At 38.1% G+C, this 26,808-nt stretch overlaps 1 protein-coding gene across 1 annotated transcript; it reads right to left on the reverse strand.

Annotated features, from left to right (window-relative positions):
* Nucleotides 1-4,651: 4,651 nt before the first annotated feature.
* On the reverse strand, nucleotides 4,652-26,780 carry LOC311076737 (protein mono-ADP-ribosyltransferase PARP14-like). Its single transcript, XM_084105148.1, has 19 exons — nucleotides 26,507-26,780; nucleotides 26,109-26,227; nucleotides 25,822-25,852; nucleotides 25,451-25,569; nucleotides 25,104-25,134; nucleotides 24,345-24,548; nucleotides 23,233-23,466; nucleotides 10,924-13,340; nucleotides 10,269-10,499; nucleotides 9,801-10,010; nucleotides 9,505-9,613; nucleotides 9,193-9,342; nucleotides 9,006-9,068; nucleotides 8,694-8,876; nucleotides 6,798-7,004; nucleotides 6,072-6,686; nucleotides 5,829-5,980; nucleotides 5,522-5,696; nucleotides 4,652-5,439 (listed from the first exon to the last, which is right to left on the reverse strand). Exons 1-19 carry the CDS (start codon nucleotides 26,685-26,687, stop codon nucleotides 5,159-5,161), a joined length of 5,712 nt encoding a protein of 1,903 aa, XP_083961274.1. The 5' UTR covers nucleotides 26,688-26,780; the 3' UTR covers nucleotides 4,652-5,158.
* Nucleotides 26,781-26,808: the final 28 nt, after the last annotated feature.

Below are 26,808 nucleotides of genomic sequence, written 5' to 3' on the forward strand. Positions count from 1 at the left end.
TGAAATATTTAACAGGGTAAAATTGATTTATTATTTTAAAGGACACTTCTTTTACTTTATTAGATAGAAAATATTTATTGTAAGGACCAAATCTTTTACAATCTCCACACGCCTGAAGCAGGGAAGGTCGGATTGCGAAAACGCCGAAAAATCGAAGTCCATGTCGGTAGGCGGTCCAGTGGGGTGCGTGACTGTCGGCAATATATTGGGGTCGTAAATAGCTTCACGTACCTTGGGAGCATTAGTCTACAGCAGCACCTCCGCGATTCTGAAACAATTAATTATGTTAAACAATTAATTCATTATAATTCGTTTACTTTGCTGTATATCTTTATATTTGTTCTGCAAGACAGAGGGAAAATATGTATTTTTTGTTTATAAATAATATTTAGAGTTCATTATTTGAGTAATGTCATTGGTGCGTCAGGTTTCTCGACAAGAAAGACTTCCGCATAGGATACACACCTGTACATCCTTGCTCATAACTTTGTAAGCTTACTCACTCCTCGTGCCTCGCCTCCTCGTGGTGCAATTTAGAGAATTGTGATGTCCCTTCCTTAAGGATGCTGAATTCGATCGGTTTCCAGGTCACGGGCTGGAGGAGCAAGGAAACGAGGAAGCATTCTTTTAAGTATTGAGAAACACCCATTTAATTATTTTGAGAAGCAATTGGTTCAGTTGATATCACTGAATCGAACTGTATGAAAGTACCTGTTCACAGAAATTAATCATAGGCTATGCCTACTTTTTATTATTTAGTAGCTACGTTGTGTAGCCTATGGTTTACCATGTTAGGCTGCATGTCTATTTTTCTTAAATGCATCAACTCAGATTGCCTAATGTTGGTTTGACTGCACGTGTTACATGAGAAAATAAGTATTGTCTATACCTGATGTATAGTAGATTTAAGGTCATTTCAGGTCACGGTCTTTATGTTAAACAGGTTACAGAATTAAATTAGTGCTGTTGTCCAATAACGGGTCGGGTGTCCTGGTAAACTACTGAAGGTGCGGGTTTACCAAACAGGACTCTGCCAGCCTGTGACCCGGAAAGCGATCAATCTCAGCCATCTTAAAGGACATCTTAATTCTCTAATTGCACCGTTAGGAGCGAGGAAGCTTTCCTGAAGTAGCCTAGTCATGAGCGAGGATACACAGGTATATCCTTCCTTCTCATCCGAAGGTGGAGGAGCTAAGACACGAGGAAAGGAAGCAAGGAAAGGAAATGAGGATGCACAAATAAGTTTTATGAAGCACCCCATAAATCTGCAGTGGTAAGGTGATACAGCGGCCACGTGGTCATAGCTCTCAAAAAATCAATAGTTTACACATTGTGATTACAAGTTTACAAGCATGTGAAGGCTTTTTACATTTCAGAATCATTATGGTAATTACGACATGGCGTGAACGCCCCTAGTTAGCAACGATGTCCCATTGTTTTTGTGGTGCATTGTGGGATTTTCCAAGGAGCAAACGTTCCAGTGCACTTGACGGATTTTGCGATTGAGACAGCCCTTAAAGGGGTGGTATAATGCCCTTTTCACAAGATGTAAAACAAGTCTCTGATGTCCCCAGAGTGTATATGTGAAGTTTTAGCTCAAAATACCCATATTAGCCCATATTTCACGGGTTCACACTTACAAATAAGTCGGATAGATTAAATTGGAAAAAGTATTTGGCGTGCTGTCCGGGGAAAGGTCTCTGATCTTGGTAATTGGGGTGGGGTTTATGTACATTTTAGGGTTAGTGATGTCACTAATCCGGGAGGAATCTTGTCCTACCAGCCGTTTGTTGTAGTCCTTAAAAAACGATTTCTTTAAAAGCAAATATCTTCCAGTGCTTTGAACTTTGAGCGTTGTAACTTTGCATAAGTTGTTTATGTTCAAACAGCAACATTACACACTAAAGTTAGAAAAGTGAAATCATAATCAACCACCCCTTTAACATGGCCGACTCCCTGATCAGTGCCTTGACTACTGAACTAGGGAGCTAATTGAGACACAGCCTATGAATGTGTGTACTATCATATGAATGAAATTTGGACAGCTACTACATCCACCATGTTGTCATTGTCATGAGACCTACGGTGTCCGTTGTGTCACTTCACCTCCATTCACAAATCCTCTCCCATGGCCTCATGGGATAGTAATGTGTCCATCGGAAGTGGCAAGTCACCTGGGTACTTCTTGTCTACTGTTTTATGAATACTATGAATTCGGACATATTACTCCACCTGTTAAATAAAAAATTAGCGATTCACCAATCAGGTACTCGCCAGAGTGCAGGACTCTGGGGGATGGAGGATGGAGGACTGAGGAAAAGAGGAAGCATCAATTTGAGTATTGAGAAGCACTCAAGGTGTGTTTGACTTGGAAGTGGCGCTGTGCAGATCGATCTGTGTATAACATCTAAGTACCACGAGAGCGATTTGAAAGCATTCAGAGCTTTATTTACCGTAATTACGACATTGCATGAACACAGCATTCGTATGCTCCCTTACCGAAAATTATGTCACATTTCTGAAGTAATATAAAATGCACAAGCCCACTCACTAAATATGACACGCAATAGAAGATTTGAAAAGAAAAACTTTTTTATATCAGCATTAACACATTGCTAGACAGGTAGTGATCTAATTTTCATCAGTAAGAAAAAAGGTGTTTTAAACCTTTTTTTTTTTTTTTTTGCAGAACATCACAGTTACATATGATATGACTGTGATGTTATATTGTAGTTATGTTATATAACTACTATTCTGTAGTTAGAATAGTAAGGCCTGTAGTTAGGGAGTACATGCTATTTAAGGAAAATAAAATTATATTTTCAGAATGGCACAATATTTTGTTCAAACTTAGTCTGTGGGGAAAACACCCCCAGGGGGGCATCGCTTCTCACTATCATAATTACTGTAGTTACCATGTTCTGAACAACACATCCTTTGTTTTTCCATCAAATTTAATCTAACTAGATGGTTGGATAAAAATATTTGGACTTATATTTAAAAATTACCTGGAGTTAGCATTAGCTAACATTATTTTTCAAATAGGCTGATTTTTAGCATGGTTCATAAATAAATGTTCATATTTATCCACTGTCATTTTGGCTTGTCTTTTTAATTTTAAGATGGTTTTGCTTTAAATGGATGAAGCAAATTGCTTTGTCAGAGTGGGGGCATTTTACCCCCCTTGGGGCAAAATGTCCCTTGGTACAAATGTATTTTTTGTTAAAAATCTAACATTAAAACTCTGGACATTTTTCATACTTGGTTTATAATTAATTTCATTGTCACTGAAAACTATAGGATAACCACAGATTTTACTTTTATTTCACAGAAAAAAATTACACAGTGCTTAAGGGGGAACATTTATCTCCCCTATGATAATATGAAAATATATATACAGTACTGTGCAAAAGTCTTAGGGGTCCCACTTTATATTAAGTGGCGTTAAGTACTATGTACTTACAGCAAAAAATAAGTACAATGTACTTATTGTGTTCATGTTGTATTGTAAAACACTTTTGCTGCTATTGAGGTGTGATACGGGTAAGGTTAGGGACAGGTGTGGTGGATTGGGTAGGTTTAAGGTGTAAGGGAAGGGTCAACTGTGTAATTACAAATGTAATTACATAAATTAATTACAGCTGTAATTACATGCAGGAATTTTTAAAATGTAAGTATAATGTAAAAACATGTAGTTACACAATAAGTACATTGTATCAAATTATTAATTTCAATGTAAGTACATAGTACTTAAAGCCACTTAATATAAAGTGGGACCCTTAGGCATGTTAACACCCCCCCCCCTCCCCCTCCCCCCTCCCCCTCCCCCCCACTCTCCCCCTCCCCCCCACTCTCCCCCTCCCCCCCACTATAGTGTGTCAGTAGGAAATATCAGTTTACATTTCCAAACATTATTTTTGCCATTAATTGTAATAAAGACAAAATCCAGAAGAACTGCGGGAACGTCTCCAAGATGCTTGAAGAAACCTTCCTGTAAAGCTACAGTACTGTGAAAAGTACTGGCACTTGTGTTAAAATGCTGTAAAGTGAGAATGTTTTCAAAAATAAAATCACAAATTGAATTTATTTATGATTTAACTTCTATTAACTAATTCAAATCAATATATGGTTTAACGACCCTTTGCGTTTAAAACGGTTTTTGTCCAGGTACACTTGCACATAGTTTTTCAGGTAGCTTTGCAGGAAGGTTTCTTCAAGCATCTCGGAGACGAGATGGGTATTAACATGCCTGAGACTTTTGCACAGTACTGTAGGTCTTGCCTGTTGTTGATTAATAAGGTGAATTCCAACAACTGAAACTAACCCTAGTATGCTATGTCAAACGCAGCAACTTGGACAAGTTAATACGGAGACCCTAAAAGGGACATGGTGATGGAAAAAATAGATTTATATTGCTTTTTTGATAAATAAAATGTGTGCCAGCAGCAAAAATGTTGGCACATCCACTGTTAATACATTTGACTTATTTTCCTCCAAGATAATAAGTCAAAATGTTCTCATTGCGGTATATGAACCAGACATGTGATATTACCTTTTGTTCTTACTTTGATTTAATTTTATCATATTGTCATCTTTTTATTTTATATTAAATACATTTGTGCAAGATTACACAGAAAAATATTAAAACATCCACAGGAAATCTGATTTATTTTACAGTATGTAGTAAAAAAAAAAAAAAAAATCCACCAATCATAATTTAAGTCCTTTGTTATATTTATTGTTACATAATGATATATCTAATTTTAATCAATGTGCCCCTTTAATCCACATAAACATAATCCCCATATATACAGTATGTTCAGCACAAACTGTTTTCTTTGTTAGGTAATACTTCAATATATGACAACAAATAACTTCTGATTAGGATAAGTAAATATTAGAAGGAAACCATAACATTAAACGGCTAAGTTTCATTAAAAAATAAAAAATAAAATAAAAAAGTTCAAGCTAAAATGGACAGTCTAAATGTCTTGGATAAAAACTTTCTCAGGATAAATTACTGTTGTCTCAGTTTTTGTCATTTATGAGCATGATGCTAGTCTACATTGCCAGTAAAACTTACACATACCAGTGTATTCAGATACACCAAATCAAATGTAAAACAGCATCAAAAACAGACACTGGGATCTAATAATCATTACTGGAAGGTGATTAGGTATTCTGGGTAAGCCTGAACATCATTGAAGATCACAAACATGGTTGGGTTGTTTATGTTGTCTGTCACACTGTTATAAAGATCAGCACTATTGGTGCTCTTCGCAGGGGGAACAGGAAGGCCTTGTTTTCCTTGAGTGAAATCACCGACAAGCACCCTGGCGAGGTACATGCGTTTATATCCGTTGACATCAGGATTTGAGTAGTTTTGGGCTGAGTAACTCGGGTCCACAGCAAAATATGTACCATTCCCATACAAGGCTCCTAAAAACAGAACAAGAGCAATAGAATGTTGACACATATGGATACAAGTGCAAATAAAGTTTATGCAGAATTTGACTGATACCATGTGTCCCAGCAAAGCTGCGATTGAAGCCTTGATTGTTGATCTGATCTGTGTTATCGGGGCCAGTGCCATGGAAGAGACGCTGTTCATTGTTTTTGTGGTTGTTTTTTTCTTCCAGTTCCTCCTTTTTGATCATATAGGTTCTCCAAAGTGCGCTGTTCTGGATTCTTTCAATCTGAAGACAAAAAAAAAATAAAAATAATAATAATAATAATTAGTATTACACTATAGTACTAAAATCAAAACTAATCAAAACTTTCAAAACTAATAAACAGGAGACGTCTCTTTCCCCTTCATCTAGTCTTACTTCAATGATGTTAGAGATTAGACCGGTTCTTCTGAACTCTTTCTCCACTTCAGCATATTCATTTGAGTCTGCTTTGAGTTTTACAAGAACAACTGACTTTCCTTTCATGTCCTCCCAGTCTGAAGGCAAAGGGCTTTGAGCTGCAGCTGCATCTATGGGCAAGAACAAAAACATGAATAACTTATCTTTATACATGATGGCCTTATGATCATTGTCTAAATTATACAAATAATCTTACTGTACCTTGCAGATCTACTCTGTTCAGTTCAATCCTCATTCTCCCACTTCTGGCCTCTTTGCGAACTAAATCAGCATCATATTCATCATTATTAATCTTGATTCTCACTGAAGGCTGTCTCTTCTGATAGGCCTGTTCCAGCTCATAATTAGTCAGCATATCAAATTTTTCGCCACGCCCATTCTCCTGATATTGCCACTTGACTACACTGCTGAACATAAATGCCTCATGTCTTCGGGTTTCATTCCTTTCCACCTTGCGGATCATGTCCCGAATACGACTCTCTACACAGTGAACGTCTCTTGTCAGTCCCTCCAATGTGACGACAGAGTCTTGGCCTTTCTTCTCAAGTTGGACACTGACTGTGAACTCCCTCTGCATGCCGTTCAGCATTTCTACATCCTCCTTTGTGAAATGAGCAATGGCTGGATCACGGATTGGGACGGTCAAATGCTCCCGTACTAGGAAGCTGTTGATCATGTCTCTGGCTTCCTTCAGGTCTTCTGGTGTCTCTCCACACAGCTGGAACACAGCTGGCTCAATTTCCTCACCCACAATCACAAACTCTTCATTTGAGGGAGATTCTGAACTTCCCCCCCAAAACAAGGGTGAAAAAACCTCTTTTTTTTCAAGGTCCATATTTATTGGAAAGAAACAGAGGAATTAATTACTGCGTTTAAGAAAAACAAGAATGGACAAGATTAGCATTATTTTTATTATTGTTTACTGACCTTTAAATTTGGTAAACAGACCTTTATCCTCCTCTACTTTCTCACCAGATCTTCTGACCATGCTTTGGTGGAAGTCTCCCAACATGTTCGTCTGGAATATTAGAAACTTCACAAATTTTACATGCACTGGTTTCTTTTTCTTCACAAAGTCAACAACTGCATCAACCATTGCATCTGCAACATCAGCTGGTTTTGCACCACCCAGACCTAAAGGTTAGAGACAAAAATCGCAAAGAATAGTAAATAATTCACACATAATTTCAGTATAAAAAGTTTGAAATCAATTTACAAAAAGTAATTTTATATATACAGTGAGGAAAATAAGTATTTGAACACCCTGCTATTTTGCAAGTTCTCCCACTTGGAAATCATGGAGGGGTCTGAAATTGTCATCGTAGGTGCATGTCCACTGTGAGAGACATAATCTAAAAAAAAAAAAATCCAGGAATCACAATATATGATTTTTTAACTATTTATTTGTATGATACAGCTGCAAATAAGTATTTGAACACCTGAGAAAATCAATGTTAATATTTGGTACAGTAGCCTTTGTTTGCAATTACAGAGGTCAAACGTTTCCTGTAGTTTTTCACCAGGTTTGCACACAATGCAGGAGGGATTTTGGCCCACTCCTCCACACAGATCTTCTCTAGATCAGGCAACAAAGGATTAGCTGGCAACAAAGGATTCCATTCATTATGCTAAGCTAAGCTAGCGCCGACCCTGTCAAATTAAAACAATGCATGCACTGAGACAAAAATGCATTTGCCCACCTATCTAAATGTAGGAAAGAAAGTGAATAAGCCCTATTTCAAAAAACGGTGGAGTGTTCCTTTAATACAGTGCAGTCGCCCTGTCCCATGTGCAGAAAAACACCCCCAAAGCATGATGCTACCACCCCCATGCTTCACAGTAGGGATGGTGTTCTTGGGATGGTACTCATCATTCTTCTTCCTCCAAACACGTTTAGTGGAATTATGACCAAAAAGTTCTGTTTTGGTCTCATCTGACCACATGACTTTCTCCCATGACTCCTCTGGATCATTCAAATGGTCATTGGCAAACTTAAGACGGGCCTTGACATGTGCTGGTTTAAGCATGGGAACCTTCCGTGCCATGCATGATTTCAAACCATGACGTCTTAGTGTATTACCAACAGTAACCTTGGAAACGGTGGTCCCAGCTCTTTTCAGGTCATTGACCAGCTCCTCCAGTGTAGTTCTGTGCTGATTTCTCACCTTTCTTAGGATCATTGAGACCCCACGAGGTGAGATCTTGCATGGAGCCCCAGTCCGAGGGAGATTGACAGTCATGTTTAGCTTCTTCCATTTTCTAATGATTGCTCCAACAGTGGACCTTTTTTCACCAAGCTGCTTGGCAATTTCCCCGTAGCCCTTTCCAGCCTTGTGGAGGTGTACAATTTTGTCTCTAGTGTCTTTGGACAGCTCTTTGGTCTTGGCCATGTTAGTAGTTGGATTCTTACTGATTGTATGGGGTGGACAGGTGTCTTTATGCAGCTACCGACCTCAAACAGGTGGATCTAATTTAGGATAATAAATGGAGTGGAGGTGGACATTTTAAAGGCAGACTAACAGGTCTTTGAGGGTCAGAATTCTAGCTGATAGACAGGTGTTCAAATACTTATTTGCAGCTGTATCATACAAATAAATAGTTAAAAAATCATATATTGTGATTTCTGGATTTTTATTTTTAGATTATGTCTCTCACAGTGGACATGCACCTACGATGACAATTTCAGACCCCTCCATGATTTCCAAGTGGGAGAACTTGCAAAATAGCAGGGTGTTCAAATACTTATTTTCCTCACTGTATATATATATATATATATATATATATATATATATTACTTTTTATATTACTGGTAAAGTATCTTACCAGTGCCAAGAGCTGGGAAGGCAACAGAAGTAATTTGGCGTGATTCGCACAACTTCAGAACAGACAAAACAATGTCCTTAATTTCAGATGGACCATTGCGTCCAATAATATGGATGATACTTCCACATGGCAGGCGCCCGGCTGAGGTCACAATCTCTGTTTGCTGCGTGTTTGATGATCTCACTATTGAAAAAAAAAAAAAAAAAACAGGTTTACCAATTGTCTCTGAAGTTCATTAGATCACTTTTGAAGTATTAAAAAAGGTAATTTCCATCAACAAAAATGATAATGGATTAAAAAAAGAATACAAACCAATCTGTAAACATTCTTGTTCCACTTGAAATCCAGCAGCATCTAAAATGGCCTTGGATACTCCTGGATAAAAAAAATTAATAAAAAAATGACAGTTACATTATAATTCTCTTCAAATGTGAAATAAATTATAAATGAAACAGAGATTCATTCAAATAAGCAAGGCAGAGTGTGAAGTTGGATTAACCTGTTTTCAGAGAAAATGTCGGATTTGAGGAGTTGACAATTGCATCAGTTTTTTCTTTAGTTATATCTCCTGATGAAACCTCCAGAGTCACTCGACCCAGCTGCATAGTGTGCACCCCAAGAGAGGGAGAGGAGACTTTTCCAACAATCTCTAAAGAAAAACATAAAGATGTACAGTGTATATGGAAAATCTCTTTTGTCACTATCCTAAATATATCCTGTGGCATTTGGATATATTTTTTTATCAGAATAAATCTTTTAATAAAATGTACTCAAAAAAATAAGTGGGATGGACATCAGATAAGAAAGTTACCAGAGGTCTGAGCTGACTTGCCAGAAGTATTTATTTTAGGCACTGAATATTGATGTGCTCCTTTTGTGATGGGACCCTGGATCCCATTTCTAAAGATGCTGGTAAAGCACTAGTAGATAAAACACAGAGATATACAAGACAACATTAACATGAGCAACTATGGTAAATTATTGAAATAATTTATAGTAAAAAAAAAAAAAAAAAAAAAAAAAAAAAAAAAAGCACATATTGATCATACTTTTTAAACCTTGACTTTTTGTTTTTATGGTTCTTGAATCTATTTTTCCTTCACTCACCTGAATGCTCTCTTTGTCAGAAGGGTGCACGATCACAGTTACCTCTCGGAGATTTGTACAGTTAAATTCCTGGAATTCTGTCAGCATGATTCTGGCCACCAGATCTTTAGGAAAGCCAAGATTCCCAGTGCCGATAGCTGGGAAGACGACTGAAGCCATTCTCCAGGAATCTGCTTTTTTCAGGCAATCTCTAATGATCTGAACGAGTACCTTTAAAATGTAAATAAATATATCTATTATTATATTTAAATAAGTACCATCATCATTGAGGAGAGATCCCCTGACATGACTTTAAAGCACTTTGGGTGTACAGTAGTACATTAGGAATTGCGCTATATAAATACCTCATCTATTCATTCATCTAAACAAAGAAATGGAACCTACATATGAGGCACATCATTTAATCAGCCAGCAGTAACACAGTTAATGACAATTTTGATCAATTTTGATTAGAAAATTGTTACTCACCATATCTGCTGAGCCTTGTTTCCAAAATGGACAAACTACATGGTAGACTTTTTGACATTTTAGTTTATAACCATCTGTGATGACCATATCACCATAACTGATTTTGCTTGAGCGAGCAGCTCTGTTGATTTCTGACTGGATCTGATGACCTGCAGTCTGAAGGAGTGCTTTGGAAACGGCACCTTTACTGAGGTCCGAGTCCTCCGACATAGTGTTTACAATGATATCAGCCTGCAGGAGAAAAAAAAAAAGGAGATGCTACTTTTGGAGGAAATGGTCACCATTACCATAAAAACAATATAAAATACCTAACTCTGATCTCACCTGTATGCTGGTAAAAAACTAAAAAACACTGCATAACATGTTGAGGCTTTTTTTTTTTTTTTTTTTTCAGAGAATGTATCATTAAAGGGATAGTTCAGTCTAAAATGTAAATTCTGTTATGGAGCACAAGGTTTGGATTGACATTCGGGTGAGTGAAATGATGACAGACTTTTGATTTTTGGGTGAACTATCCTTTTAATTATATTTTATTTTACTACATTTCACAAGTATAATTCTAAAAGTATATCCTTATGCAGTGTTGTGTTTTAAGGATTTTTAGATATTTTTGCTGGAAAACAAGTGAAAAAAACCCCTCAACAGTAACACTTACATGTGCATCCTGGATGTTTCCTTTGCTCAGAAAGATTTTTAGTCCCTCTTTTGTAGTTTTGGTCTCAAGAACACTCAACCTTTCAAAATGATCAGATCTGCCACCAGAGCCTGAGTGTGCCTGTCCTTCAAAGTATCTATTACCCCGGCCTTTGGGACCTTCAAACTCACGGTTTCTTTGGTCATAGCTTCCACGGCCACGACCACGACCACGACCACGATAGCCTTGTTCATAGTTACTATTCCCATGAGGTTTGTTTTGCTGAGGGAGAGTCATTTGGGGGTTATACGCAGCAAACTCCTTTCTGACAGCTTCAGCCATGGCTTTTACAGTGTTGCCATTATTGTCAACCAAGTGAATCTCAGTTAATGTGCTACTGGAGCCTCTACGGTTATTATCTTCAATGTACTCGCACACTTCCTTGGCAATTGATTCAGTGCAAAGTTCAAGAGGACAACCAAATATCCCTGAACTAATAACTGGAATTGCAATGGAGGAGCAGTATTTGCTCGACGCCTGGTTCAAGCTTTCCCTCACAGCACGTCTCAGGCGTTGCACTGCGGTACGTCGGTCTGAATCGCTGAAGCGAGGTCCAACAGCGTGTACCACATATTTACAGGGAAGACGACCAGCGTCAGTGATGATGGCATCTCCAGGCTTCAGAGGCCCATTTACTTTTATGTAATGGTCAGAGTATTGCTGTAGACATGGTCCGGCAGCTTGTAGAAGTGCGAAAGCTACACCACCACTGTGCATCAGATCTTCATTAGCAGCATTGACCACAGCATCAACACTGAGCTTGCAAATGTCTGCCATCCTGACAGTAACAGTTATTCCACCTGGTGTTCGAACTTCACAAGAGACCTGGCCAAAATCTTCAAAACTGCGCTCAGTAAATTCATCCTCTTCTTGTTGCAGCATGTTATTTTCCTGGAACACCACCACAAAGCTTTTATCCTTCAACAGCATTGAGAGCATCATTTTACCCTGTTCCTTGAAGTACTTTTTTGCTCCTGCCTTTTTAATGATGAGTGTGTCTGTGTAGAGAGCATCTGCCAAACTTTTAAAGAAAGTCAAAGCTGGCTGGATAAATATACGCTCTCCAGACAGTCTGATCCAGGGTCTCTTTGAATCAAAATTCACTTTCATCTTATCAGACTTCATAAAATGCTGCCAGTCTTGTGATTTTCTGTCTTTTATGAATTCAACTGCTGCATGTGATTTGACACGAACAGTTTCTTCAATTCTGGTGTGTTCTACAATGAAACGTCCCAAGTTCTCACTGACCTCCATCACTGGTTCTCTGAATCCAGTCACTATTATTTTGTCTTTCTGTTTAGAAAAGTCTATAATCACAGATGTCTTTTTGGAAGTATTGAACATTTCTTGCAATTGTTTTTTGAGATTCTGCCACTCTGGCATTTGAAGGACACCCTGATCTTCTATAATGAGGTCTTTGGATGTAAGAACCATATTCACCCTCTTCTCTGCCTCAACAAGTGCTTTTTCTGTGCTCCCAAGCACAACAACATCTTCATTTTTGATTGTGTAGACAGCAGTTATTTCATGAGATATAAAGAGATCTGTGGACATTTCATCACAGTTCACTGATCTCAGGAACTCCAGGACTGAACGGTCAATCTTTAAGCACTTCTGTTTCATTTTTATTTTCTTCTCAAGGACCCAATTCTTGAAGGCAAGAATTTCTGAATGAATACCTGATAAATTTAGTCTGTTTATTTTTTTGTCGTAGTCAATGTGCAGGTGTGGAGGAACAGCACTTTTCAGGCCATCTTGTAAAAGCATAGAGTACATGGCAGGAGACATCTCCATATGCTCTGTCACACTGTTCTTCTCTTTCTCCATTTGATTTGTTGCTCTCTCTATAATTTTTTCCATGATGGGCTTCAGTCCAGTTATCTCATGGGTCATTCCCGCCAGTGTCACGACACCTTTAGAGGCATCCATATATATGAAAACCTTATCTTTCACCAGTTCCTTTACATCACTCTCCACTTTAGACCACAAGGGGTGTGACACCAGCCACTCAGATGTTGTGTAGTTTGAGATTATTTTCTTGAAGGCATCACAGGCATTCTTACTCCAGCCATCAATGTGTCTTCTGGTAACTCCTTTCTGTTTTAGTAATGCTTGATCAGGTCTGAGTGAAGCTTCAGGTTTGTCCATGTTTATTTTGCAGAAATGTGAGCTCATCTGGTCTTTAATAGAGGAAATCTCCCCTTTCTTGAGGAGGAACTCCCTGATGGCAGGATGTACACTGACTGTAATGGGTTCAGGCAGCTTCAAATGTGGTCTGTTGCCACCATACAAGACTGTGTCCAGTGATTTAAAGTAGGGATATATCTTGACTGGAACTTCACAGATGTTATTCTCTTTCTTCAAGACTTTCTCTTTGGCTGTAAAGAATAAAAGTTGCAGGTGCAATGAATAAATGCAATGATATTGTCAAAATTAGGTAAATAAATTAAACCAAAATCTAGAACCATAACAGCAAAGTCTACAAGCAATTGCACATGCATTCATAAATATACACTACCGTTCAAAAGTTTGGGGTCAGTAAGATTTTTAATGTTTTTAAAAGAAGTCTCTTCTGCTCATCAAGGCTGCATTTATTTGATTAAAAATACAAGCAAAAACAGTAATATTGTGAAATATTATTCCAATTTAAATCAGCTGTTTTCTATGTGAATATACAGTAAAGTGTAATTTATTCCTGTGATCAAAGCTGAATTTTCAGCATCATTACTCTAGTCTTCAGTGTCACATGATCCTTCAGAAATCATTCTAATATGATGATTTGATGCTCAAGAAACATTCATAATTATTATCAATGTTGAAAACAGTTGTGTACAAATTTTTTTCAAAATTCTTTGATGAATAGAAAGTTCAAAAGAACAGCATTTATCTGAAATCTGAAGCTTTTGTAACATTAAACACTACCGTTCAAAATTTTGGGGTCAGTAAGAATTTTAATTTTATTTTTTGGGGAAAGAAATAAAATAAATCAATATTTTTATTCATCAAGGATGAGTTAAACTGATCAAAAGTTACAGTAAAGACATTTATAATGTTAGAAAATATTCTATTTTAAATAAATGCTGATCAGGAAGATCTACTTCCTGCTCAGCTACTGTTCGGACGCTCTTGCTTACTGCTCCGCGCTTTGCTCTATCGCTTTTACATTTTATCTCCTTTATTTTTATATTTTATTTCCTTTTATCACCTAATTTTAACTTCAGCAAACAGCACAGTGCTCAGACAACAAAGTTTGGATTACTACAAAAACGCAGAATTCTTTTACCCGACCAGCTTACATTCCGGGAAAGGAAAACAAAACTGCCTACATTCATACGGATAAGAGAGAAAATGCCTCTTCAGGTTCAAGAATCTACTTGCTGCACTAACTGCCACAGACTTTTACAAAGGATTGCAGTTCTCGAAACAAAGTTACTTACGGGACCATCAAACCAGACGGAGCACACAACAGAGCTTCGTCATGAACACCCTCAGCATACCGGTGAGTCCCATGAAACTAGTGCTCCTCGACAGGTAGAGAAACAAGCCGATCGACTTACTAATCGATGGCACAAACAGGGAGCGAGACCAAAAGGCACTCGAGACATCAGATTGTCACGAGCATCACATATTGCCGCAGTAGCATCCTCTACCCCAGATACAGCTCTGACAAGGATTGCAAACACCGGTCTTCTACCACCGCCTATACATCTTGAGAACAGATTTGAAGTACTAATGAATGTAAATGAGGAATCCCCAAATGTGATGAATGTGATCGAAAACAGACTGAATGGGCCAGTAGCTAACACTGATGCTAACTGGCGCTCAAGGTCAAGCAGACAGCGGCACTCAGCTCAGAGCGCTGCCGAGCCCAGGACTCTGATAGTGGGGGACTCCATAATCAGAAACATTAGCAGCAGGGATACAACTATGTGCTGCCTTACACAAGCAACAACTTCTGATATAAACAGGGAACTTCAGAACATTCTGATGAAACATAAGACTGCAAATCGACTCATCATTCATGTGGGGAAGAATGATATTCATAAAGAGCAGTCAGAACTCCTTAAGAAGGATTTCAGTGAACTTTTTGAAACACTTAAAAGACTGAAAGTTCAAACATTCATCAGTGGACCTCTCCCAGCAAGAGGAACAAACAGGTTTTCACGGTTGCTTGGGCTAAATACATGGCTGCAAAAAACCTGCAATATAAAAGGAGTAAACTTCATTGACAATTTCAATCTTTTCTGGAGTCAGAGACAACTGTTTCATCGGGATGGCCATCACCCAAACAAACTTGGTTCAAGAGTGTTAAAGGACAATTTCTACTTCTCCATCAATCATCCTTCTGCAGTTTGTGCCAATCCACTCAATCTGAACGGCACACACACACCTGGACACAGTATGAATGACCACAGGACTTCACTTCAGCAGCAAAATGGACATGCGGTTGACATATCACACAAGGACAATGATAACACCACTCCGCCACAACAACCTCTGCTCACGGACACAATCTCAGCTGAGCCCTGCCCACAGAGAGACATATCAGAACTGCTTGAAGATTCAGCACCCAAGGACGACTTCCTGGAAAACAGCCAGGGAAGCCAGGACAGCATATCACAGCCTCCTATAACACCAGAGCAACAGCCCCTTTCACCAGACGCGCTATCCCTCTCTCCAGCATCGCCTCTTCTGTGTTTCTCACAGAAAATGGAAGAACTGGTGTATGCTGGAACCAAACTATCCAACTCTTTTGCTGCAAGCCCCCAGATACCAACCAAAAAACGACAGGCACCATTACCACCCGCACCAAAGCCTGCGGGCCCAGCTCGCCCTCCCCCTCCTGTGAGAGCACTTCGGCCTCTGCCACAACGCCAGGGCCCACACCCTCCTCCATCTGCTCGAGGTGAACCAAAAACAACTGATACCAGCTCTCAGTGATGTGTTTTGGGTCCCCGCTCTGATAACAGTAACTTTCTCAAATGTTTACAGAACAAGCGGGAACCCAGTGTGCCGGTATCTTTCTCTATTGCTGTTTTATTACAAGATAGAAAATCTAAGGCCTTCAATAGCCGTGCAGCAAACCTAACTAATCTGGTGCCTATTACACGTCAAAGTAAGATTGATGTGGGGACAAAAAGTAAGACTGTTAAGTTAGCACTTTTAAACATTCGTTCACTTAAAAATAAATCACTTCTAGTCAACGATTTAAAAACCACAAACAACCTGGATTTTATGCTTCTAAATGAAACCTGGCTAGAAGACAGCTTTAGTGCAACAATCCTCAATGAAGCAGCCCCTCCTAACTTTACTTTTATGAGTGTCTGCAGAGCTGTTAAGAGAGGTGGGGGTCTAGCTGCTCTTTTTAAAGATATCTATCAATGTAAGCAAATATCATTTGGGAATTACCCTTCTTTCGAATATCTGGGTATTGTGTTAAAAGGTGCTCCACGCATTTTACTTATCATTATTTACAGGCCTCCAAAATACTCTCCAGCCTTTGCTGAGGACTTTACAGAAATGTTATCAGCAATTACCTCAGAGTTTGACTGTTTTGCCATTGCTGGAGATTTTAACATCCACATAGATAGTGCAGAAAACAATATGGCAAAAGAAATCAAAAGTGTTTTAAAAACTTTTGATCTGACTCAGCATGTACATGGACCCACACACAATCGTGGACACACTCTAGATTTACTTATCAGTAAGGGTCTAAACATTTCATCGATTGTTATTAAGGATGTAGCACTGTCTGATCATTTCTGTATTTTCTTTGATATATTGATCTCTCCTGCCACTGAAGCTAGATCTGTGTCTGTCAAGAAGAGATGCTTAAATGAGAACACTAGTGTACTATTTATGAAGGCTATATCCTTAACACCAAGCATATCTGCAGACTCTGTTGATTTTCTCCTTTCTTTTAACTCAAAAGTTAAAGGTGTAATTGATGATATTGCTCCTGTTAAAGTCAGGAAGAAGAGTGGCAGACAAAAAGCACCTTGGAGAAACTCAACAGCAGTGCAAAATATGAAAAGACAATGCAGAAAAGCAGAGCGCATGTGGCGGAAGACAAAACTTGTAGTCCATTATAACATCTACAAAGACAGCCTTCATGCTTTCAATATGGAACTAGGCAAAGCTAGACAGACTTTCTTCTCAAATATTATAAACAGTAATTTAAACAACACACGCACTCTTTTTGCTACTGTAGAGAGACTGACAAACCCCCCAAGCCAGATTCCCAGTGAAATGCTGTCAGAGAACAAGTGCAGTGAGTTTGCTTCTTTCTTCTCTGAGAAAATCAGTAATATCAGAAAGGTGATCAGCACATCCTTGAGTTGCACTGAGGTCAGACAGATCAAACCACCTGAGAAAGTAGTTACTATGTCTGACTTCAAAGAAATTGATGGCAAAATTTTGGAAGAAACCGTACAGCACCTTAAAACATCAACCTGTGCTCTTGACACACTTCCCACATCATTTTTCAAAAGTGTGTTAAACAGTTTAGAAGCAGATCTTCTAGAAGTGGTAAATGTCTCAGTTCTCTCTGGGAGTTTTCCAAACTCCCTGAAAACTGCAGTTGTCAAGCCCCTCCTGAAAAAGAGCAATCTGGATAAGACCATATTAAGCAACTATAGGCCAATCTCAAATCTTCCTTTCATAGGCAAGATCATTGAAAAAGTTGTCTTCAATCAGCTGAACAAATTCTTAAGCTCGAATGGATCCTTTGACAATTTTCAATCTGGTTTCCGACCGCACCACAGCACAGAGACAGCGCTCATAAAGATAATAAACGATATTCGCTTAAATACTGATTCAGGCAAACTATCAGTGCTGGTGCTACTCGACCTCAGTGCTGCATTTGACACTGTCGATCATAACATACTTCTTGACAGGCTGGAAAACTGGGTGGGGCTTTCTGGGATAGTCCTAAAATGGTTCAGGTCATACTTAGATGGGAGAGGTTATTATGTGAGTATAGGAGACCATAAGTCTGAGTGGACATCCATGACATGCGGAGTCCCTCAAGGCTCAATTCTTGCGCCACTCCTGTTCAACCTGTATATGCTCCCAATGAGCCAAATAATGAGAAAGAACCAAATTGCTTACCACAGCTATGCAGACGACACACAGCTCTACTTAGCCCTATCGCCTAACGATTACAGCCCCATTGACTCCCTGTGCCAATGCATTGATGAAGTCAAAAGTTGGATGTGTCAAAACTTTCTTCAGTTAAACATAGACAAAACTGAAGTCATTGCATTTGGAAACAAAGATGAAGTTCTCAAGGTGAATGCATACCTTCACTCTAGGGGTCAAACAACTAAAAATCAAGTCAGGAATCTTGGTGTGACACTAGAGTCAGACCTTAGTTTCAGTAGTCATGTCAAAGCAATAACTAAATCAGCATACTATCATCTGAAAAATATTGCAAGAATTAGATGCTTTGTTTCCAGACAAGACTTAGAGAAACTTGTGCATGCTTTCATCACCAGCAGGGTGGATTATTGTAATGGACTCCTCACTGGCCTTCCCAAAAAGACCATAAGACAGTTGCAGCTCATACAGAATGCTGCCGCCAGGATTCTGAGCAGAACCAGAAAATATGAACATATCACACCAGTCCTCAGGTCTTTACACTGGCTCCCAGTTAAATTTAGGATTGATTTTAAAGTATTATTACTGGTATATAAATCATTCAATGGCCTAGGACCTCAATACATTGCAGATATGCTCACTGAATATAAACCCAACAGATCACTCAGATCACTAGGATCATATCAGCTAGAAATACCAAGGGTTCACTCAAAGCATGGCGAGTCTGCTTTTAGCTATTATGCCAGCCGCAGCTGGAACCACCTTCCAGAAGAGATCAGATGTGCTCCTACTGTAGTCACATTCAAATCTAGACTCAAAACACATCTTTTTAGCTATGCATTTACTGAATGAGCACTGTGCCAATGTTCGTCCGACTGTTTGTACTGTACTGTATTTTATTTTTTTATTTTTTCTTAACTGTTTTAATTATTCTTATTTCTTTTTATTATTTTAATTTCTTTTATGTAAAGCACTTTGAATTGCCATTGTGTATGAAATGTGCTATATAAATAAACTTGCCTTGCCTTGCCTTGTGAACTTTCTATTCATCAAAGAATTTTGAAAAAAAAACTGTACACAACTGTTTTCAACACTGATAATAATAATGAGGTTTTTTTAGAATAAAATCAGCATATTAGAATGATTTCTGAATGATCATGTGACACTGAAGACTGGAGTAATGATGCTGAAGATTCAGCTTTGATCACAGGAATAAATTACAGTTTAAAATATATTAAAATAGAAAACAGTCATTTTAAATTGTCATAATATTTCACAATATTACAGTTTTTTTATTGTTTATCAAATAAATGCAGCCTTGGTGAGCAGAAGATACTTCTTTTAAAAACATTCAAAATCTTACTGACCCCAAACTTTTGAACGGTAGTGAACAGAACCTTTGGTTTAGAATGATTGGATTCAATTAAATTAGAAATATAAATGTATAAATATCATTTATATTTCTAATTTAATTGAATCCAATCATTCTAAACCAAAGGTTCTGTTTTCAGTTATTCAGTCTGTTGTTAATCCTTCTGTTAACACATTGTCTGTTGCCTCTGATGCTCTATGTGAAGGATTTGTGAGATTTGTTTTATTTACAAAATTACTAACTTAAGACTTCGCGTCTGCCCTAACTTAACTGTTTCCCCAATCTTGTCACCCATTTCTGCTTTTTGGGAGATTTTTGAACCTATCAACCTCCAGACACTGAAGGAAGTGATTGTGAAGCTCTAACCTTCATTTTGTCCTAACGATATCATTCACCCAAGATTTTTAAAATGAATTATTGATTCGATTGGGCCAGGTATGGTTATCTCTTATCTGTGCCTCCAAACGGGGTCTGTTCCAGCCAGTCTTAAAGTGTCTACGGTCACTCCTCTGCTCAAGAAGCCTTAACTAGATCCTTCTGTTTAAAAAAATCAAAAAATAAAAATAATAAATATATATATATATATATATATATATAGTGAGGAAAATAAGTATTTGAACACCCTGCTATTTTGCAAGTTCTCCCACTTGGAAATCATGGAGGGGTCTGAAATTGTCATCGTAGGTGCATGTCCACTGTGAGAGACATAATCTAAAAAAAAAAAATCCAGAAATCACAATATATGATTTTTTAACTATTTATTTGTATGATACAGCTGCAAATAAGTATTTGAACACCTCTCTATCAGCTAGAATTCTGACCCTCAAAGACCTGTTAGTCTGCCTTTAAAATGTCCACCTCCACTCCATTTATTATCCTAAATTAGATGCACCTGTTTGAGGTCGTTAGCTGCATAAAGACACCTGTCCACCCCATACAATCAGTAAGAATCCAACTACTAACATGGCCAAGACCAAAGAGCTGTCCAAAGACACTAGAGACAAAATTGTACACCTCCACAAGGCTGGAAAGGGCTACGGGGAAATTGCCATGCAGCTTGGTGAAAAAAGGTCCACTGTTGGAGCAATCATTAGAAAATGGAAGAAGCTAAACATGACTGTCAATCTCCCTCGGACTGGGGCTCCATGCAAGATCTCACCTCGTGGGGTCTCAATGATCCTAAGAAAGGTGAGAAATCAGCCCAGAACTACACTGGAGGAGCTGGTCAATGACCTGAAAAGAGCTGGGACCACCGTTTCCAAGGTTACTGTTGGTAATACACTAAGACGTCATGGTTTGAAATCATGCATGGCACGGAAGGTTCCCCTGCTTAAACCAGCACATGTCAAGGCCCGTCTTAAGTTTGCCAATGACCATTTGGATGATCCAGAGGAGTCATGGGAGAAAGTCATGTGGTCAGATGAGACCAAAATAGAACTTTTTGGTCATAATTCCACTAAACGTGTTTGGAGGAAGAAGAATGATGATGAGTACCATCCCAAGAACACCATCCCTACTGTGAAGCATGGGGGTGGTAGCATCATGCTTTGGGGGTGTTTTTCTGCACATGGGACAGGGTGACTGCACTGTATTAAGGAGAGGATGACCGGGGCCATGTATTGCGAGATTTTGGGGAACTTCCCTCAGTTAGAGCATTGAAGATGGGTCGAGGCTGGGTCTTCCAACATGACAATGACCCGAAGCACACAGCCAGGATAACCAAGGAGTGGCTCTGTAAGAAGCATATCAAGGTTCTGGCGTGGCCTAGCCAGTCTCCAGACCTAAACCCAATAGAGAATCTTTGGAGGGAGCTCAAACTCCGTGTTTCTCAGCGAAAGCCCAGAAACCTGACTGATCTAGAGAAGATCTGTGTGGAGGAGTGGGCCAAAATCCCTCCTGCAGTGTGTGCAAACCTGGTGAAAAACTACAGGAAACGTTTGACCTCTGTAATTGCAAACAAAGGCTACTGTACCAAATATTAACATTGATTTTCTCAGGTGTTCAAATACTTATTTGCAGCTGTATCATACAAATAAATAGTTAAAAAATCATACATTGTGATTTCTGGATTTTTTTTTTAGATTATGTCTCTCACAGTGGACATGCACCTACGATGACAATTTCAGACCCCTCCATGATTTCTAAGTGGGAGAACTTGCAAAATAGCAGGACCTTTTTTCACCAAGCTGCTTGGCAATTTCCCCGTAGCCCTTTCCAGCCTTGTGGAGGTGTACAATTTTGTCTCTAGTGTCTTTGGACAGCTCTTTGGTCTCGGCCATGTTAGTAGTTGGATTCTTACTGATTGTATGGGGTGGACAGGTGTCTTTATGCAGCTAACGACCTCAAACAGGTGCATCTAATTTAGGATAATAAATGGAGTGGAGGTGGACATTTTAAAGGCAGACTAACAGGTCTTTGAGGGTCAGAATTCTAGCTGATAGACAGGTGTTCAAATACTTATTTGCAGCTGTATCATACAAATAAATAGTTAAAAAAAATCATATATTGTGATTTCTGGATTTTTTTTTTTAGATTATGTCTCTCACAGTGGACATGCACCTACGATGACAATTTCAGACCCCTCCATGATTTCCAAGTGGGAGAACTTGCAAAATAGCAGGGTGTTCAAATACTTATTTTCCTCACTGTATATATATATATATATATATATATATATATATATATGCCTATTTCCGTTTTATTTCTCCTTTCTAAACTGTTGGAGAAAATTGTGGAGGAGGAGAAATTACCCACCTTTACTAAAAAAAATTCTGTCAGACAGGTATGACTGAAACCATTTCAGAACAGTAGCTTTTAGACCCACCCAAGACTCTAGTCTAGATCTAAAAGCTACTGTTCTAAAATTTCCTCTTCCTAAATGAAGACAAGACTGAGGTCATTGTTTTCGGCCCAAATGAAAATTCTCAGTGTATAAGTCCTGATTTAGAGATTCTGTCCATTTTTAAATCCTCAAGGATGCGGAACTTGGATGTTCTTGTTGACCAGCCTTTAAAATTTGACAAACCTATTTCCTCGGTAATCGGTTCAAGCTTCTATCAACTTCGTCTATTGTCTTAAATCAAAGGCTTTCTCACTCTGAAAACTCTGGAAATGGCTGTTCATGCATTTATTACATCTCGGCTAGATTACTGCAATTCTTTATATTGCGGTGTATCCAAGTCTCAAATTGCTCGTCTTCAGCTTGTACAAAACGCTGCGGCCAGACTTCTTCAAGTGTCGTAAATATGATCACATCTCTCCTATTCTCAGATCTCTACACTGGCTGCCAGTTCACCACAGAATAGATTTTAAAATTCTACTCTTTGTTTTTAAATCTCTACATAACTTAGCTCCTGCCTATCTCTCTGAACTTCTTCATCCCTACACTCCGTCCAGAAGCCTAAGAACCTGTGACCGGGATCTGCTGGAAGTCCCTAGGCTCTAGACTCAAGCGTAGAGGGGAGTGTGTATTTGCGGTGGCAGGGCCACGACTCTGGAACACCAGTGCCTCTAGAGATTAGAACGGTCCCTTCTCTGTCTGCTTTCAAGTCTTTCATAAAAACTACCCATTTTCTTTATTGATTATTTTCTTTGGTTGTTTTACTAATTTATATTTGAGTCTGACGCTGTTTTGCTACTCCTGTTTTAAGGTTACTCTTAGCTATGTTGCTCTTATTTTTTGTTTTATTTGTTATGCATGTTATGTCTTCTTTTAATCTTGTTGTTCTGTAAAGCAATTTGGTCAGCCTGCAGGGCTGTTGTAAATGTGCTATATAAATAAAATTGAACTTGTACTATACCTTCTTCCTCCTGAAAGGTAATAATGGCTGCTTGTTCTGATGGAATTGTGATAACTTCCTCTACTGGACCACCCCATTTCTCAAAATACAGCTCCAGCAGCATCTTGTTGTTGTTGGCCTCAGCTGGAAGATTCTCCACCCGCACACATGTGCTTCTCTCCAGTGCACAGGCCCTCAGATCATTCTTCTTGAACTTATTATGCGTTCTGCTGTCCTCAAGGAACTGTCCAGCATCTGTCAGAAATTATAGTTTACAGAATGTGCCAGATGCATTTGATCAGGGACACAGGAAGTACAGGTGCTGCAGCACCCCGTTTTCACAGGATTGTAAATTCAGTGCAAATTTTTGTTAATTTACATTTATTCATTTTTAGCATTTGAAAATGTATTTGTGATAAACACTTTATTTTAAAAAAAGTGTTATTTACACATCAAGGAAAACATCTTGGAGCGCTGCTTGCTGGAAGGACCCAGAAGCTGCTCTTTGGTTGGGTTTCAAACTTGTATTTATAGAAAAAAGATTCAAGGCACTTCTGGTTCAAAAAAGTTAAAAAGCCTTCATTTAAACCATGGCTCACTCAAGAAATGTTAAAAAATAACTAAAACACTGCACATTTTATTTTGTATTTTTCTGTCCCATATACCGGTCCGTTGCATTACGATTGCAAGCAGTATCAATAATGTCAAAAAAGTGATGTGCAGTCAAATATCCCGGTGTGTGTGCTGTTTAAACGATTGTTCTCACCGATACACTTGTTGTGCTTCGTGGAGTTTTGCATGTTTATAGACTCGATAATATTTATTATTTAAATGTTGTGACCAAAAAAAAACAAAAACAAAAACACAGCAACACCAACCTAAACCTTCTTCCCACGCCCCTGTCAAGTCATAATAGCATACATATACCAGCAAAATATCAAAGGTGTTCATTTTCTAAAAATCTAATTTTTAGATCTACAATTTTCTTCAGTTTTCTAATTTCCTCCAGGCCAAAAATACCATCACATAAAGCTTAAGCAGTCAAGATTAAGTTTTTGGTGCAAAAGAGTTTGATTAACTGAAATATGCTTACATTATGATAAAAAGAATGTATATGTTATATGATAACTTACCACTGGGATTTTTAAAGGTCACAACTGCTTTTCTTAATTCTGGTATTAATTCCATGGTAAAGTCATTTTCAGAAAGACTTGTAATGTTCTCCACCAAAAGAGTCAAAACATCTTGTTTAATCTCATCTGGAAGGTTCTCCAAGACCACAGCACTTGACTCTTGAGGCTTCTTCACATCCAACTTGAATTGCTGGACACCTCGATCTTCAGGAAAATTAAAATTAAAAATGGGTTTTAAACCAGGTTGGATTTTTATAGAAACACTTGATTCAAATGTGCATAGATGACACATAGACGTGTACCGTATTTCTTTTGTTGGGGTGGTAGGAGTGTTAAATAAATAAAAAAAATGATGATTATGGCTTTTTTTGTCAATTCAGTTTAATTTCTATAGGTTTTATCACATTCTAAAAGCTCTTAAATTCCACAGATACTACTAACTGATAGGTGTATTCTCTAGGTTGCTTCAGAGGAAAAAGGTACTGTATTACATACAACAATGCAACAATAATAAAACATTGCATTGACATTTACTTTTGATACTCAAGTACTTTTAAAAACGAGTACTTTCTGTACCTTTACTTAAGTAAAAATCTGTCTTTACAACTTCAATGGAGTAACATTTGACAAGTAGTATCTGTACTTTCACTCAAGTAAGGAAGTTGTGTACTTTGTCCACCTCTGACATTAGCTATAAAAATAAGATAACCTAACCAATAAAAAAAGAGCACATTTACATATTTCCAGATGACTACTTACTTGGTTCCTGATATCCACTTGCCTGCTCCATCTGAAACCACACGAATGTAAAACATTAAAAATATGTAGAGAACATGCTAAACAAGTAGGGCAAGTTATTTGTTCTTTTTTAATCTCCACCCTTTTGAGACATTACAGAAAAATGACAATCTTCCTATAGAGAAACTCTCACATTTGTCTACATCTCAACCATAAAACAGTAATATTTTAATGACTAATGTTCTAATAGGCCATAGCATTGACTTGAAGTAATCTAAAGGGTTTGGTTTACTCTTGCCAATTGTCCATGGTTTGTTTGGAAAAGCACTGTTGTTACTAATTTGGCATTTTAAAATATGTCAACTCACTCTTTGTCCATTGCTGTCTTCCTGTTTCTCTGCATCACTGGATTTGAACTCTTTCAACTTGATTTGATGACTTTCAGTGGTATTAATATGTTTTGCCTGGGAGAGCACGTCATCTTGGCCTTAAATGCAAACAATCATGCTTAGTCAGAAACACCACAACACATTTTTCTCTTGTAAATGGAAGGAGTTAAAGACTCCTTTAATAAGCAACTATACAGCAAAATAAGATTTTGTACAAATTAGGTAACTACATGACTGATGTATTTACATCTGAAAAGAAGTAAATACATGGGCAATAACAGTAAGATAACCTAAACTAATAAAAGATCACATGCAAGCAGCTGCAGACAAAGTTCAGATGATTGACTTACTTGGGTTCTGATTTCCACATGCCTGCTCCGTCTGTACACAAACATATAAAGCATGTATGACTACATAAATGGAGAACACTACTAAACGTGTAGAGTATGTTATTTGTTCTCTCCGCCCTCTTTCAACAATATAGAGAAATGACAACCATCTTTCTAAAGAAACTGTAAAACATGTCTGTACCATAACATTTTAGACCATATTGATCATAAATAGTATTTACTTGATGCAGTCTAAAGGGATTTGTAGAACTATAACTGATCATTTTGTAACGTCTAATTACACTCACCTTTTGTCCGGTGCTGTCTGCTTGTTTCTCTGCATCACTGGGTTTGTACACTTTCAACTTGATTTTCTGACTGCCAATTGTAATAATGTGTTCTTCCTGAAGGAGTACGGCATCTCGGACTTAAACACAAACAATCACACTTAGTCAGATCACATCACAATACAACATTTTTCTCTCACAAATGGAAGATATTTTTGTTGTTGTGCCTAATGGTTTTCACATTTCCTTCCTTCTTTTTAATTAAAAGTGAAAGTGATGGTTAATTAGAGCAGTTTTATTAGCCTATGTCATGATAACATCTTAACAGCTTGATTATATTTAATACATTAAAATATTATAAAAATATGTAAAAACGTGTTATTTTGTTAACATGTTATGCTTTTGTGTTTAGCACTTACTGTCAGATGATTTGAACAGAATCGTAGCAGAGTTGCCCTCGCCATTATATTGCACGACGCAGTCTCCTCCCTGAGATTTCTTCTTACTCTGAAAGTGAATATGAAGTTTATTTTTCACACTTTTAGCGTGTTCAGTTCCCCAGTCTCCCTCGACAGTGAGGGGATATTCGTCCATCGGCATCGTGATCGTTCTGGTTTATGAGGAAATTACTCGAGAGTCAATGTCAATAGTTGAAACACGCCTCCTGCTTACTTTCACTTTTGTTTCTGAGATATTGTGAAACTGATGGGGCGTTTACACC

The sequence above is a fragment of the Abramis brama genome, assembly GCF_963993115.1.
Source record: "Abramis brama genome assembly, chromosome: 25".
NCBI lineage: Eukaryota > Metazoa > Chordata > Actinopteri > Cypriniformes > Leuciscidae > Abramis > Abramis brama.

Coding starts and splice junctions, on each gene's coding strand:
- LOC311076737 (XM_084105148.1), bottom strand. CDS start 26,687: ATGCCGATGGACGAATATCCCCTCACTGTCGAGGGAGACTGGGGAACT. Junction 9,069..9,192: donor GACATTTTCTCTGAAAACAG/GTTAATCCAACT, acceptor TTTTTTATCCAG/GAGTATCCAAGGCCATTTTA. Junction 7,005..8,693: donor CTTCCCAGCTCTTGGCACTG/GTAAGATACTTT, acceptor TCTAACCTTTAG/GTCTGGGTGGTGCAAAACCA.